The sequence below is a fragment of the Sciurus carolinensis genome, chromosome 8 (assembly GCF_902686445.1).
Source record: "Sciurus carolinensis chromosome 8, mSciCar1.2, whole genome shotgun sequence".
NCBI classification, from domain to species: domain Eukaryota; kingdom Metazoa; phylum Chordata; class Mammalia; order Rodentia; family Sciuridae; genus Sciurus; species Sciurus carolinensis.
The window spans coordinates 68,318,020-68,335,140 of NC_062220.1; the positions used below are offsets into that span (position 1 = coordinate 68,318,020).

Sequence of the window (17,121 nt, forward strand, 5' to 3'; positions counted from 1 at the left end):
AAAATTCCCCAGAGAAAGGCAGTTGTCAACCATTAGCAGCAAGGTTCACAGCAGCTGGGGGATGGGTACACTGATTTGGCAAAAGATATACAGACCAAGACTATCTACAAGCAGTTACGGGATAACCATTTTGGGTGCTATTGGGAAAAAAAAAAAACTCAGTCAGTTTAGAAAAAGATCATATTCTGGAAATAAGAAATAAAAAGAGGAGCTACAAAACAGTATTGGTCGATGTTACAAAAATACCTTTTCCTAGCAACTACTAACCATTATCTCTGTCTTTTGTAGATCATGTGATAGAAAAGATGGAGCAATGTGGTTTCTTTGATGATAACATTAGAAAGGACACCTTCTTTCTGACTGTTCATGATGCTATAATCTATCTACAGAACCAGGTTAAATCCCAAGATGGACAAGATTCCATTTTAGAAACGGTAAATATTTAATCTTTCTGCATCTGTATCTTTCCTAAACTATTGGTTTTTCTATAAATAGCAAAAATTTTACAGATATAGCTTGAAATCCAGCATAACTGTTGGATTTTAGGCCAGCTGCATAACTTCTCAGAGCCTCTATCTGTGAAATGGAAGTAAAAATATTTACCTTGCTAAGTAGACATGAGGACTAAATGAGATATTTCATAGGAACATACCTGGGTTGCCTAGTACATAATAGTTCTACAATGTGTGGGTTTACTAATAAAAGCGGGCATTAGTTATAATGCCTTTTTAGAAGATAGCACTGAGTCTTGGATCTTCCATGATTTGTGTACATAAAGGCAAGCGAAAGTTCAGCAATCTGGAAACCCTTATATTATAAATGACTTTGAATAGGATCCATCAGGTCTTAAAGGATCTTTGGAAAAGAAAAAATATTAAAGCCACAAATAAACCTAGAGCTAATTTTCTCCCACAGAATAGAATAGACCTTAATTTCCTATCGATTTTATTTTGTCAATTCTCCTGTCAAATATCTAGAAGAGGTGTACATTCTGGTCTAGTTCATTGCCTGAGTCTACTGGTAGGCCTGGAACAAGAACCTTCTTTCTCATGGACCCTGACCTTTTCACGGTGAATTTGGGAAACTAAAACTAATACCAACAAAAATATAATGATAGATGATGATTCTAAGGACATAAAGCATATTAAATTGCTTCTCCTTATTCTAAAATTAGGATAAGTAGATCTTTATTGTAGATTGGAAATTGATGTTCAAAGAAAACTAATTTATAAAGTATTACATTATTCTTTTACCGCTTCTGTCAGTGGAGAGGTTGTTCTGCTTAAAGGTCCTGGGGAAAAGAGAGGCCCTAAATATTAAAGTGTCAATTTTAAATATGAAAAAGAGAAAAAGTAGTAAAACCACAAGTATATTTTTAAAAAAGTTACGTGGAAGCTGCTCATCTTTGAAAACTCATAAACCTTTTTCTATTCTATTTTAAATTCTCTAAGTCAAAGACAAAAAAAGGGAAGAATCATATATCTAAAAAAAGACTCCACATTAAAGATAAAAGCAAAATCAAGATATCAAGTTTTTTATCAACATGAAAATAGCTATTTTTTGTTAACACCCATTTGATCTAAAATCTTAGGCAATGAATGTCACAAAACCCTCTAACCAAGAGTGCACCCACCTGTGTGTTAGACTCCATCTTGTTTGCAATCAGAGAGACACTGCAAGTGACTGGGGATGAATTTTTTTTTTTCTCTGCATGTTAGGCTGAGTATAACTGAATGCTTGCATGACATACTTCCTGGTTCACTGAAGAGTGGGCTGAGCATTAGTGGTGGCTTGTGAGATCAGGAACCTTACGCTTCCATGTCCTCAGGGTCTAGTACAAAGCTCCATAAATGATAAATGATGATAAACCCCACCTGTGGTACTTTCCTTTTCTTCAAGAACAGTCATTTGTAGGTTAAGGACACTGTAGATGCAGCATCCTCCATCCCTTTTTTTTTTTCCCAGAACAGTCCCAATTTGTAGTTACACTTCACTGTACCTTTCCCATTCTGTCATGACCATATGCACAGGGACTTAATCTTTTAATTAATTTCCACACTAACAAAGAGAACTGGGTTGTTTGTGAGATGAAAAAGAACAAAATAGTACCACAAGATGACATTTTAGCCTTGGCATATACTTGAAATTGTTTTGGAAATGTCCTTTATGCAGTAATGCCCAGATTATTTGTTTCCCTGTGAAGGTTAAATTATGTATTACCCCTAAAAAGCAGAGCTTCCTGTTGGTTTCCATCTCCAATAAAATAGTTTTCATCCAATTCAAGTGGGGGCCCTTTCCTGTCCTGAGTCACCCAGCCCTTCACAGCACATTCACTGCATGCTCAATGCTGCACTGAGCACTCTTAGCTGTTGAAAGAGAAGCTATTGACTACTCAGTCCTTTGGGCAGGGGGTGCCCTGTTGAGAGGCATGCACTTCAGATGTTGGAGAAGAGAGCTGAAAAGGAGTTTGGACAATAGAGAACTAGACCAGTTCACTCTTGAATGTGAAAAAATGGTATAGGGGAAATTGTAAGGTGGGAAAAAAAAAAAAAAAAAAAAGAAATCTGAAGAGGATTCTGAAATCTGTAGATTAGAGATGAGCAAAGCTTCAAGTCATTTTCAGTGGAGTATCAGATGGATGGATGCTATTATGTTGCCAATAATTACTGTGTGTTCTCTTTGTCAAGATCACCCTCATTCAAGATTGTAAAGATCCTCTTGAATTAATGGAAGCAGAGCTGACTGAGGAAGAACTTGATGTCCAGGATGAGGTATGATACTTTTCTCAAGAAAATAACTTGGATTAAATCTCGAGTGAACTGAGTAAGGCAAATATTGACTATGTCTGATTAAGAACTGTTCAGGGAAAATAGTTCCAAAAAATATAAAAAGGATGACTTTAAAGGAGAGAAAAATGGAAAACAAGAATTCTCCCTTGAAGACTTTAAATACTTGGTGACCTTTTGTCTCAAGCATATAGAGATGATCAGCAACTTGCAGCAGCCAAGTCTTGATTTTACACCTAACCCAACAAATATTTCTTTGTTCAGAGACTTGAGGCCATGGGATAGGGAGAAGGATAATAGGGAGAATTTCTAACCCAGGAATTTCATAAGCTTTAGGAATAGTAACTGAGGAATAGGAACCTTATGACTTCTCTTTGTCTGACTGAAAATGGCTTTAAAAAGATACTCCCTCCACTGGAGGTTGATTCTATGTATTTCAGATGCTCTTGTGGCACCGGACTACTCCTAGGAAACTTGTCTGAACTTGTAATGTCTGAATAAACTTTGTGGTTCCACCCCTGAATAAAATGGTAGCAGCAATGGAAGATCATAGAATTAAAAAATATTTTTTTGTAGTTGTAGATGGACAGTAGATGGACAGCATGCCTTTATTTATTTTTACGTGGTGCTGAGGATTTAACCTAGTGCCTCACTCATACTAGGCAATCGCTCTACCATTGTGCTACAACCCCAGCCCCAAGATCACAGAATTTTAAAGTTGGAAGATTTCTTAGAAATGAAGTTAGCTGGGTAGGGTGGCTCATGCCTGTAACCCCAACTGTTTGGGAAGTTGAGGCAGGAGGGGCACAAGTTTAAGACCAGCCTGAGCAATTTAGTACGACCCTGGCTCAAAATACATAAATAAAAAGGACTGGGGATGTAGGTCAGTTCAGTGGTAGCGTGCCCTGAAGTTCAGTCCTCAGCACTGGGAAAAAAAAAAAAAAAAAGTAGTGCCACATCCCACCCCATGTAGAAATCCCTCCTGCACCATTCCTAATGAATGTTCCCTCAACTTTTGTGTGAACATTTCCAAACATGGGACTGCTCAAGGGAGTTTGCTACATGGACGCAAATTGTGCTTACAAACCTGAATTTGGCTTTTCCACCTAGTGAGATGAGACCTGCATTCCTTAGCAACACAAACCTTCTCATTTAACAGCTCTTCAACCCTTCAAGAATAGCTCTTATGAGGGTTTTCAAGGTGGCGGACTAGAGGGCAGCTGCATTTCATGTTGCTCCAGGACGCAGGATTCAAAAGAATAGCTCTTATGTCTCTTCCAGACTCTCCTCCAGGAATATTCCTCCAATTCCTCCTACTGTTCCTCATAGACATGCAGTTTGTCAATATTTCACTGGCCAAGAAGGGAACAAAAGCCCCTAAAGGTGGTCAGATCCAGATGGACATTATATAACCACTACCTACCTTGATCTCATCAAGATGTTTTTATTACTGTGACTTAAAAATGTCTGCTTTCATCGTAGCCTCTACTGAACAGGGCCAACTAAAGACATTTTCACACAAACTGTGGTCTAGAAGGGCTCCCCATTTATGTTTATGTAATTGATTTTTGTTCCAAATTTAAGATTACACATATTTCTGCTAGATGGCACCTTGTTGGTTCCAGTTTATTGAAACAGTTTGGTAATTAGAGCCTATCCATCAACTATTAACTCCCCAACTCAACCTATGTCATAGACAAGTCAGATAAGTATGCCTTCTCTGCATTTTTCCATGTCCTGATAAAAACTATTGATAAGAATAACATTCAAACCCCTGTCAGAAAATCAGGCAATAGAGACAATGGGCAGAGAGTTTGAAAAAGGTATTGCTAGGGTGAGAATCACAGACCCTGTATCTTAGCCTACCAGCTTAATGAGCCTAGGAAAGTCACTAGTGAGCTGAGAATTTCTTCCAGTTTTAGTTTATGGCTCTATGGATATAGAGCCGCCTTAGTTTGAGTAAAAAATTCATATATCAAAACTTAAAAAGTTTTGATATTATGGGATTTTTGTTGACTGCCACATAAAAGATCATTCAGGTGGGCTTCTATAGTTGGTGAAGCAGTAATGGCACAGTGGTTTCAAGGGCATAGGCGTTAGGACCAGACACACCTGGGGGCTAGTCCTGATTCTGCTATTTACTGGCTGAACAGGCCAGGGTACATTACTTACCCTGTCTTTATTTTGGTATCTGCATGTAAAGTAGAAAATACCACAGAGTTGTAAAAATTTGAAGGATACATGTGAAGTAACAAGAGCAGTGTCTTATGCATAGTAAATGCTCAATAAATAGTAATTATTGCTTTTATATGAATCCAATTAAAGTATGATGAAGGTCACAATTTTTATTCTACTTTTATTGTGATGATATGTACCTAAGATGAATAAAATTAAGCAACCAGTACTGTACTGTAAGAGGATAATGTGGACCTAAGGAGTATTCAGTTGTGCTAACACTGTTTCCCTTTTGCTTCCACAGGCTATGCGTAGACTTGCTTCCTGAAAGTGGGATCAGGAGGTCATTCACTTAAGCAAGGACTGCAAGGCATAATGTACCCAACAATGTCATTCTATGCAAACATTTTCTGCATTGATTATTTCTTTGAACTTGAAACACTCATTCTTTCCCTATTGTGTTTAAGTCTTTGAGTTTTTTAACCTCTTAGTCATTAAATGAACGGCACTAAGATAATTTCTGTGCTTTATTTATTTAACAAGCAGCTTACCTCTAAAATGTGCAAAGTGATAAGGAGAATTGGTAATGTCTAGGACCTGCTGATGTTATAAGAATTGGTAATTGCCCAGGAAAATTGGTAATGTTCAGGATCTGCTGATTTTATAAGATGCTGCTAATCTCCCATGCAGATGAGCTAGGCAATGTGCACCAGGGTACTGGCATACTTCTGTTCAATCAGAGTAAGTGTTGACCTTCTGTGGGCAGGTAAGCCAGGAAGGACTAATCATAAAGAAAGATCCGTTTCTGACTGACCTTGATATTCATGGGCTGCACTGATCACAGAGTAAAAGGCACATTCAGAAAATGCTGAAATAAAATTAATGCTTTTATCAATAAAAGCCTTTTTGCTAAATAAGTCAAAGTTTTTAAAATGCAAGTTTGGTTAGTACTTAGTAGTAAGGTGTTGTTATATGTGACCAGATAACTAACTAGAATTCAGGATCTCTTTGATGCTGAACATGGTTCACTTAAAAGCTATTAGAATAGAGCTGATACATTTTAAAAACATTATTGTAGAGAAGTGATATTTTCATGGCTTATAGAATTTTTTGATATGACAACAATCATATATCACAATTAAAAGCAAAGAAAATACGAGACAGACTATCTCTAGCTTAGAAATGCAGTTTTAACTTATCCTTACAGAAGTGTTTGTTGTGTGGCTGGGGTTGTATAGCTCAAGGGTAGAGCGTTTGCCTAGCACATGTGAGGCACTGGGTTCGATCCTCAGCACCACATATAAATAAATAAAACAAAGGTATTTTGTCCATCTACAACTAAGAACATATATCTTTTTAAAATGCTCATTGTGTGAAACTATGTATAGGTATGATTTATTGAAGTCTAACACAAGAAAACTGCTATTTTGAGCAAAACCAATTTTGATATAAGATCATGATGATTAAAATTAGCTTATATTTTTCTCTATCAGTATATAAAGTAATATTTCATTGAATTCTGATCACTTTTCAAAAGAAATCTAAAAATAGTCTATAGTAGTCTATGTTTAAAATGAGTTTTGAAAGACAAAGCATTGAGTGAACTCAAAAGGGAAAATTGATTTGAATACATATTGGAAATACATTTTTTAAAAAATTCATATTTTAAGCCAGCAAATTTTACATCTTGCATTTTTACTTAGTATTTTCCAAGTACAATTCTAGGTATTAATGTGTAATATATAGGTTGGAGTGAAATCATATTTCATTTCCAGAGACAAATAAGTATTCAGGTCTTCAGTTGAGCCAGTGTCTTCCATGATTGAGGGCTATATTTCGCTTTAGTACAGGTGTGTGAAATTCCCAAATGTGTTTGATTATCCAAAGGTACAATATGTCATCTCTGTTTTTTTCTTAAATACAATCAGAAACCATGTTCCCACATCTGGAGCAAGATGATCATATCAAATTAGGTGATCCTGAATTGTGGTTATATCTGGTCGTGGCAAAATCAGAATTATAATGCTATCTCATTTTTATAGTGATACCTACTTATAATGGCAAAAATTTATATCTGTAAAGAGTGAATGTAATAGTCTTGCAGAAAATGGATGAATACCTCTGTTCAATAGAGGAAATGTGCACTACTCTTTTTATTTTTTTAAAGGAAATACCAAAGTTCCATTTTATAAATCTAAATTTTTGTAAAATCTTGGATCCACTTATGTCTATGAAGACCAGTTTTACTTGTTTCACCTGCACGATCCAGAAATACTCTCTTATACATTTTGTGAATAGTAAGTATACCCTTAATTCTGCATTGTCTACGGAAATTTTACTTGAAAGTAAAACTGTCTTTGTTATATTCTTAACCTATAGGATGATTCCAGTATTATATATGAATTTTAATAGCAAGTGAAAAACTCAAATCATGTAAATTTAAAAATATTTAAACATATATTTAATAAATGCAAATTGCCTTTTGCTGAGGTGTCTCCTTTCTGAGAAAAACTATTGAAGATAATTTTTAAATCCCACATTCCAAGTTTGCCATTACTTTTGTCAGTCATCATTTTGATGTATTCTTCATAGCCCTACCCATTTATATGTAATTTTTTTGTAGATTTTTCAGTGCAATAAACAATGTTACTCACAAATCTCAGTAAAATCTTGTAATTCTTATCCAAATATTTACAGCTTATTTTGTACACTGACTTTCATTATTTTAAGCAAAATTTTCATTCTAGTTCAATGTACATATAAAAAGAATACAAATCATAATGTACTGCTTGAAGAATTTTCACAAGCACACCAGTTAACCCATGCCCATATCAACGAGCAGAATATAATTTGTACCCAGAAGCCCTTCCATACTCCTCCCTCCGAGTAAATGCCCCAAGGATAATCACTGTACTGATTCATAAACCTATTTTTTGAATGTCAATAAATGAAAACCAAAGATTATTTTCCTCCTTCACTTTTGTGTGTCTTCTTTTAATCAATGTTATCATCATCAGCTTCATCCCTATTATGCATTCAGCAACCATTCATTAATTTGTTCTGCTGTATAGTATTCTACCATCTAAATATTTATTCATCCTACTATTTATGGCTATTAGTGTTGCTTACAGTTTTGGGTTTTCATGAATAGGGCAATTCTGAACATTCTTGTGAGGTACTCTTCCAGGTTCCAGAAATATCTGGGGGTGGGGTCCTCTATCTGGGGCTTGGCCCTAAGAGATGACAGTCATTGTAATTAGGGTTAATCTCCAACTACATCAGTTAGAATTGAAGGCATTTTTCATGCAAACAATATAATAAGCAATGCAACACAAGGCACATGAACTCTAGTTTAACCAAAGGAACATTAGTTCCATAAGAAAGCTACATAAGGACAAGTGAATGGGACAAAGTGGGAGAAGGAGAAAATCGAATGTGAGGGAAGGAGGAAAAGAAGGTTGGAGGAGTAAAAAAGGTGACAATCACTGATAAGAAAATGGCATTAGGGGCTGAACACAATGGTGCACATCTGTAACCCCAGCTACCCGGGAGGCTGAGATAGGAGGATCCCAAATTCAAGGCCAGCCCAAGTAACTTAGTAAGATCCTATCTCAAAATAAAATAAAAAAGACTAGGCATGTAGCTCAGTATGTATAGCACTTGCTCAGCATGCTCAAGGCCCTGGGTTTGATCCCCAGTGCTGAAAAATATTACAGAAGGAATAGGGAGTAGACAATTTAGTAGCAGGAAAAGAAAATTCAAATAGAGGGGTGATTTCAATATGAGCTTATCCTTTAAGGACTCAGAGAAGTGAGTGACACTCCTTGTCCTACACACCATACTACTTCTTGGACCCCCTGACCTGGATCGATTCCCTTACCCCATATAGGTATCATCTTTTGGTATGCTCTATAATTCACTTACATTAGTTATTTTCTCTTCCTGCTTTCTCCCCTCTGCTAGAACATAAGCTTTGCCAGGTCAAAGTTCTTTGTTTTGTTCCTGGACATATCATAAGCACTTCGAAGAGTCAGGAGTGCCAGGCACACATTAGGTGCTCAATAAGTATTTCTGGATGGCTGAATTAAGCAGCAGTTAGTGATGCTAAATCAGGCTAACATGGTTTGAGACTGGCAGTCTTCAAAGTATATGAGAATGTAGCGTTTCCCCAGGTTTTAGGGCTATTTCTAAGGCCTATGGCAATAACCCATACACTTGCTTGCCTGCTTACTTACTAGCTTCCAGGAAAGGGGCTGGGGATTCACTTGGCTGCTAACAGAGAACATCCTGTTCAGGATGTTGAAAACCTACCTTTTTAGCTTTCGTACTCATTTTGAATACGCTGACCGAGGTAGCTGTAATGAGACAAGGAAATAATAGGAATTGCTATAGTTGTGTGTTGTGTAGTAATAAGAAGCTGTATTTGGTATTTTCCTAAACTTGTAAAACTAAAATAAAGGCACCTGGTGACAAACTTGATGTGTGGCAGAATGACGCTCCTGAACAATGCTGATATGTACCTTTATCTATGATTTGAGGGGTGGCACCTAGTATAGTCGTGTTCTGGTCTTTATTGATGAAGAGCAGAGCATGACTGGGCTGAAAATCACTACTTAAACTCCTGGACTTTTGGAGTAAACTGTCAGCAGCACCGTGACCAGAGGACTCCATGTTGCTCTGTCTCTTGACTGCCCCGGCCGCTGTCCACTACATCACTGATTGCTGATCGACCATTGTCACCGAGGCCAAATGACTGCCACCCAGCCTCCAGCTTATCAGACACCTGAAGACATCCAAGACATCCGAGGAGCTGAGAGAGGCTACAGCTGAGAAGAATCCCCTCAGTCTTGCTGACTGAGTTCTTGGCGTTGCATTGAGTAAGTCCATGGGGATTGGACTCTAGTTGAACAAGGGAGTGAATCTTCAATGTATTTGTGACTTGCTATTATTAGGAATGTTAAGTGTGCATTGCATGAATAAAACCCACTTGTTGGAACCAAACTTGATTCCTCTCTTACTCACTGCTTGTGACAGTAGCCCACTCCATCTTTTTCTTCAGGAACATCTTTGGGTCTGGACCCAGAGATACTGGTTTTTGTATAAGATTCTCTAGCTTCAAGATCATTCCCAGTGTGTTTTTAAAGATTATGTGCTCCAGTGCTGAGCTCCCTTCTCCTCATTTAAAACTTTTCCCAGGTACTCTTCTCTCCCCAGTGCTAACATTTGCCTAATGTTGGTATAATATAAACCTAGGAAGTTGGTGTTGTACAAACCATAGAGCTTATTCACATTTCACCAGTTTCACAGAACTCAGGTGTGTATCTCTATGCAATGCTATCCCTTGCACAACTTCATATAAACAACTGGACCACAATCAAGCTTAACTACACTACAAGACTCCTTCTGAGGACTCCCCTTTTTAAAAGTTTTTAGTTTTTAAATGTCCATTTTAGTTATAAATAATATTAGGGTTCATTCTGACATAATTATACAAGCTTGGAATATAATTTGCTACAATTCAGTCCCCAGTACTTCCTCTTTCCATTCCTCTTCCCTCCACCAGTTCCACTTTCTCTGCTCTACTGATCTACTTATTTTTTTTTAATTAGTGCCTTACAGATGTATATGAAAGTGAGATTCACTGTGGAATATTCCTATATGTACATAGGAAAGTTAGGTCAGGTTCATTCCGCAGTCCCTCCTCAGGGCTTTTTTTAAAAAGCACTCCCATGTGCAGATATACCTTGACACCATCACACCAACACCCTCAGACTATGGCTGAACAAGAATATTTTGAGCTGGCAGAGTACCTCTGATGTTCAACTGCCTGCGACCAGGTTAAGTTGAATGCCTGCTATTTTACTGTGCTGTACTCTACTGAAAGGTGAAGTACAGGGGACTGAATTGAAATCTTTCATGCTTGTATAATTATGTCAAAATGAACTCTAATATTACATATAACCAAAATGAATAAAACAAAAAAAAAATTAAAAACTTGTTTACAATGATTTCTAGTGAGCCTCCAATGAGAAAATATCTCTCTTCTACAACTTAATTTCTACCCACTATCATCCGATGCATGGAGGAGCTCTAGGCCATACAGCAGGAGCATTTAAATGTCACTCTTTACATGTGATGAAATGTTATAAGTCCTTGGCTAAACAGTACAGCAAGTTGGGGGAGTCTTCAGAGAAGAGGCTAGGTGTGGCTTGCTTTATTTTTTTATTTTTAAAAAATTCTCTTTTAGTTGTAGATGGACACAATATCTTTATTTATTTTCATGTGATACTAAGGGTCAAACCCAGTGCCTCACACATGCTAGGCAAGCACTCTATCACTGAGTCACAACCCCAGCCCAGGTATGACTTTCTTTAAGACATCTGTGAACTAGGTGACACTGTCCAGCATTTAAGGACGGTTCTTATCTTTGCATGATGATTGAAATAGTCGAGCCTACTTTCCCCAGTTGAATTCACCTCCTAGTGCACCAATTTGTGTGAATCAGCACCGCAGTATCCTTTAAATTATTCCCCCCAAGCTTGTACTACATACAAAAGAAAGAGGCCTGAGAATCCTTCTATACTCTGGCCGTATATCACCAATAGGAGAGGTACGGATCATTAGAGCACACTTGTGAGCTCATGGCCTTTCTCCAGTAAGCTACCAATTTAGTTGGTCGGGGAAGGAAGTAGTGAGCAATAAGGCTGGAAAGTGGCCTGGGGCCAAATAATGAGGGGCCTTGTACACTATATTAAGGAGCTTGGATTTTATCCTCTTGTCTGGTAAGAGATAAAGGCACAAATGGTTGGGTTACATTACCTGACTAATCCAATCAGCTGATCTGGGTACCTCGAAATAAATTCAGAAGGTGAAATTAAACTAGATGAATGAGGCTTTTGTGTTTTAGTTTCCAAGGATAGAGTAAGAGATGAAAGCTTTTGTGATTTTGAAACAAAGGGCTTGTTCCATGATGGTGATTTTCATTTCTATAGTTTATCTTTTAAGATAATTTCAATATTACATTATTTATAATTACATGAGGCTTTATTTTATGATCAGAAAAATGTGAATTTAAAATGTATAAAGCAAAATCAGCATGCAAAATCAGAATCTGATTTGAGATGGTAGAGTTAATATTTCATTATAAATATGTTGTTGTTTCGATGTGGGAGTCACTGTCTTTTTCTGGTTTTACTTGCTTGTAAAAAAAGAAAAAAAAGAAGAAGAAAAAAAGGAATATTCAGTCCCTAAAACAAAGGAAGAATGATTGCTTAATATTTCTGTTTTAAACCAGTTATTAAATGTCTGTGACAAAATACCAGCTCTGGCAAATGAGGGCTCTGTGTTTGCTGCCACCTCAACTCAAAGGATTAAAGAGCTTCAGACTTGGGAGTGACGCTCTGCTTTGCTTTTCCTCAGTCCCTCTTCTCCATACTGGGTGGCTGGCCTATCCAGTCACATAGTCAGCCACGTATGAGGAAGCTTGGGATAAAAATCTTTGGGGTCAGGGTGAGGCAACACAGAGGCCAAATTTGCCTGCTTAAGTCACAAAGGCTAGTTTCTCTTTTTTGTTTCATCTGCTTCCACCCATCCTCACCCCCAGGGCACTAGTTTTCCCATCAATTCCTCATTCATTCATTTATCAAATGTTTACTGTGCGCCTATTTTTTGATGAGTATCCAGATGCTCTCTTTTCTCATGAAACTTTAATGTGAAGCAATCTATAAAGAAGTAAACACAATAAATATACAGTTGTCCTTCTGTATCCACAGAGGATTGGTTCCAGACTTCCAGATACCAAAATCTATGCATGCTCAAGTCCCTTATATAAAATGGTAAAAACATTTGCATAGCCTACACATCTTCCTACATACTTTAAATCATCTCTATATTAATTATAATACCTAATACAATGTACATGCTATGTACATGCTATTGTAAATACAATTGTCATACTGTTATTTTGTTTAGGGAATAATGACAAGAAAAGTCTGTATATAAAAGACACAATTTTTCTCCAAACATTTTTTTTTTTTGGTACTAGGTATTGAACATAGGGTGCTTAACCACTGAGCCACATCCCTAGCCCATTTTTTATCTTTTTATTTTTATTTTGAGACAGGGTCTCACTAAGTTGCTAAGGGTCTTGCTAAGTTACCGAGGCTGCCTTTGAACTTGGGATCCTCTTGCCTCAGCCTCCAGAGCTGCTGAGATTACAGGCATGCACCACCATGCCTGGTCATTTTGTTTTTAATTTGACACAAAACTGCACATATATATGGAGTACAGCATGATATTCAATACATATACACAGTATATAATTATCAGGTCAAGGTACCTGGCATACTCATCACCTCAAACATTTATTATTTCTTTGTGTTGGGAACATAAATTCTCTCTACCCCTTTTGAACTATCCAATGAATTGTTGTCAACCACCTTTACCACATTTTTAAAATACTTTCCATTGTGGTTGGTTGAATCCATGGATGCAGAGCCTGTGAATGTAGAGAGCTGACTGTATAAATGATCACCTGTGGGAGCTTTGAAGGTGGCACATGGAGGGCAACAATCAAAAACAACAAGGGCGGAAGGACTATGCATACTTCCTCCCGAAGGAGAGAGTATTTATGGGAGGATTAGTATGTAGAGACTGGGGGAAAGCTCTTCCAGCAGAGTGAACTGCACAGGATCTTGAGATCGGAGAAAACTGTCAGGAGGGGTGTTGTCTAGGAACAGAAAGATCAGCAGGTCTGGAATGTAGTGAGAGGAAGTGAAGGTGAGGGGGCTGCCAAAGCAGAAGCAAATCTTGTTAACCAGAAGGCATTGAAAGGATTTACACTGGGGAAAATATGGTCAGATTAGCATTTTAAAAGATTGTTCTGAGAAAAATGCAGACGTGTCTGTTATTATGTGCAGAGCGTATCTCCCAAAGGATACACAGGAACAGAACAAACTGGGTGGTGGGGGGACAGAGTGGGAAGCAGAATTTTACTGTTAAGTCTTTAATAACTCCTGAGTCCATAACATGGAAAGGCACTTATATTCCAAGACTGGAAGCAGGAACAGGAAGTGAGCTACTGTAGAGGCCCAAGATGTATGTGAAACATACTCAGGAACGAATTTAGTGATCAGAAAGGAAAGGAAAAAGGAGGAACTGAGGTAATCCTCCCTTGCTTGAAGATTCTGGATTGAGCAACTAAGTGAATGGAGATGATAAGTACTGAAATTGGGGAGAGCTTAAGAGGGAGTTTGGGGTACAGAGCTCCAGAATTTCTATTTAGGGTGGCTTATGGGTGACTAGTTAGTTGGAAGTAGAGGCCGAGAGATACATATATTAAATGTGCATTTGCATAGCATTTATATCAGTCATGTTTGATTATACTGCAGTAACCTAAAATACACACGTGTGTACACATGCACACCATGCTTCACAACTTAAAAAAACAAAAACCTCAAAGATCTATATAAAGAACATTTTTTTTTCTTGCTCAAAGTTTGCAAGAAACTTTGGGCTATTTTCCTCCATGTGATGCCCCCACATTCCAGGCTGTTTTAATCTTAGACATCTACATGATCACCCTGGTACAGAAGAAGGGGGGTGGAGTTGTGGGGGGGAGGAGTGAAGGGGATGGGGAGCTGCTTTAAAGAGTTCTGCCCAGAAGCAACATGTAACTTTCATTTACGTTTCAGTGGTCAAAGTAAAGGAGATGAATAAATATAATCCTTCCAAATGTCTAGGAAGGGAAAGAGAATTAAAAACTTTGGTGAACACAAATAATGTTTGTCAATACTTTATTTATGTATCAAAGAATGGGGTGGGGGTTATGAGAAGACATAGTTACTGGGTCATCCTGAAGCATCCCTGTTATTCAGTATTGTGTATGTGTGTGTGTATACAGAAGAATTCCAGTTTTGAACATGTTAAATTCAAGATGCCTTTGCCCAAGTGGAGGTGTCAAAGAAGCAGCTAAATCAAAAGCTCAGAAGACAGCCAAGGGTTGGAGATATAAACCTGGAAGATTAAAGCGAATATCTGACAATGGATAGGAGTATGAAATCAGTGATATAGCCTGGTTTGGTTAGGGATAAGATTATTGAAAGAAAATGTTTAGAGGATAATTAGAAAAGAGTTGTGGAAGATGGGGATGTGGCTCTGTGATGGAGTGCTTGCCTGTCCCACAAGGCTCTGGGTTTGATCCCCAGCACTGTGGCAGAAGTGAGAGTGACATTATTAAAACTGAGAGAAAAGAGCTTTAAAAGTTTTATGTGTTTGGGCTCCTATCAAAGTAATCACCTTCACTTGTGCAAGGATTCCTTTCCTGCATCTTGATTCTTCCTTCTCTGCTGAATGCTATCTGTTAGCACTTAAACATGCTCTATTAACATCTCCAGTTTTATAAAGCAAGGCGCACTTCTTTGTTCTAACCACCATTATATCACAAAGTTCTGGGCACATGGTTATCCTTCCAGTCATTCTTTTGACATTCCATGTTCTTTGGTACTTTTGCACTTAACTCTTCTCACTGCCTAGCTTCTCCCATCCCCAGGTTTTACTGAAGATTAATTCTTTCTCATATTTCAGGACTCAGATTAATATATCATCTTCCCCAAGAGGCATTCTTTGATGATTCTATATAAACAAACCCACCCTGCTCTATCACATCTCCCTGCTATATTTACTTTATAGCATTTACAATGGTCTGAAATTATTTGTTTACATGTATACTGTCAGTTTCACCCCACTAGAAAGCAAGCTCCAGGAGAATATAAGGGAAGTTTAGTTGGGGGTGGAGGAGAAGGTTGGGAAACGTAAGGAGTGGTTATTTCCTCCCAAAGGGTCACCTTTTCAGCAAATTCAGGACAATATGTTGATAGGAAAATTGTTACTTTTCTGATGAAATAGTATTTGAGCAAGCAGTCTGAAATTCAGTTTGTGACAACACAGTAGCCAAAGGGTGAGACTGTCGTAAGTGCTTGCTGTCCCACCAACCAATGTTATAGGGCTCACTATCCTGCTTGTTCAGGCCCCAGGCAAGATAACCCTACTGTTAAAACCTGACTACACCCTTGGGGCAGCACCTCATTTATCTATACATCATAGTACACACAACAGTGTTAAACACTTACGTGCTCAATGATTACTGAATAAAGGTCTGTGAAGACAATGGTTATACAAAAATTTCTGACATTCAGCAGGGTCTTCTCCAAATCATATCATACTATAGAAGCTGGAGAAACAGATTTCTACACAATGAAAGCCTCAGTTGTTTGTCCCACCATACTTGGATACAGAATCAGAGGGTTTCTCAAAATTTGTTGACCCCTTGCATCAAAACCTTGTAGGGTCTGGGAATCACAAACAATGTTTGACTTGTAAGATAATTGGATAATTATTATGGATTTGACTCTTAGTTTTTGGTCCACAATACATTAATACTTATTTGCACACATTGTGTTATTACTATTGCAGTTTTGTCTCTTTGTGACTTCCAAACTTTTGATGAAGTACAATGTATTTGGAAGATTTTATTTACCTGTGACTGGTGCCACCTAGTGGGCATCATTTAAACAGGGTTGAGTCTAGGATTTTTATCTACTTGGCAAAGTTGATGAAGCCAAAATTCATCAAATGCTTATTTCTGTTAGGCATTGTGTTAGGTGTACTGTTAATTTATTTAAATTTATTGACCAATTTAATATCCAAAACAATATTATGGGTGGGAACAACTATCCCTATTTTACAGAAAATGGAAACTAAGTCAAGAATTATCTAAGGTCATTCAGGAAGTAAATGGCAAAGAGCTAAAATTCCAGAGGCTAAACCCTTAACTACTATATTAAAATACTGAGTCACCTCTATAATTAGAGAAATCAGTACAATATGTTTGTATATTGGGAGATGAGTGGATGTTGATGGTGTGGGTCAGCACCTTGGAAAGGCTTAAAGAAGGGTTAAGTACTAATAGGTTTCAAGGAAGCAGCTTGACCATCTTCTGGGACATTAAGAAGGGGTCAAGAAATGTCCTGCACTGGACCCTGTGTGGATAAGATTCATTCTGAATTCTTTTGGTGACTCAGGGAAGGGTGAAGGTGGGTGAGGTCATCAATTCTATTGTCTCTTATTGTAGCAGATAGGCAAACAGCAACAGACTGTAGCA

At 37.7% G+C, this 17,121-nt stretch overlaps 1 protein-coding gene across 1 annotated transcript in view; it reads left to right on the forward strand.

Moving 5' to 3' along the window:
* The window catches only part of Slc26a4 (solute carrier family 26 member 4), a 57,081-nt gene extending 50,435 nt beyond the window's left edge, over window positions 1–6,646 (forward strand). The window contains exons 19-21 of the mRNA XM_047561604.1: window positions 289–434; window positions 2,688–2,771; window positions 5,266–6,646. Coding sequence (XP_047417560.1) covers window positions 289–434; window positions 2,688–2,771; window positions 5,266–5,289 — 254 coding nt within the window. The 3' untranslated portion in view covers window positions 5,290–6,646. The remainder of the gene's footprint in view (window positions 1–288; window positions 435–2,687; window positions 2,772–5,265) is intronic.
* The last annotated feature ends 10,475 nt before the right edge of the window (window positions 6,647–17,121 follow it).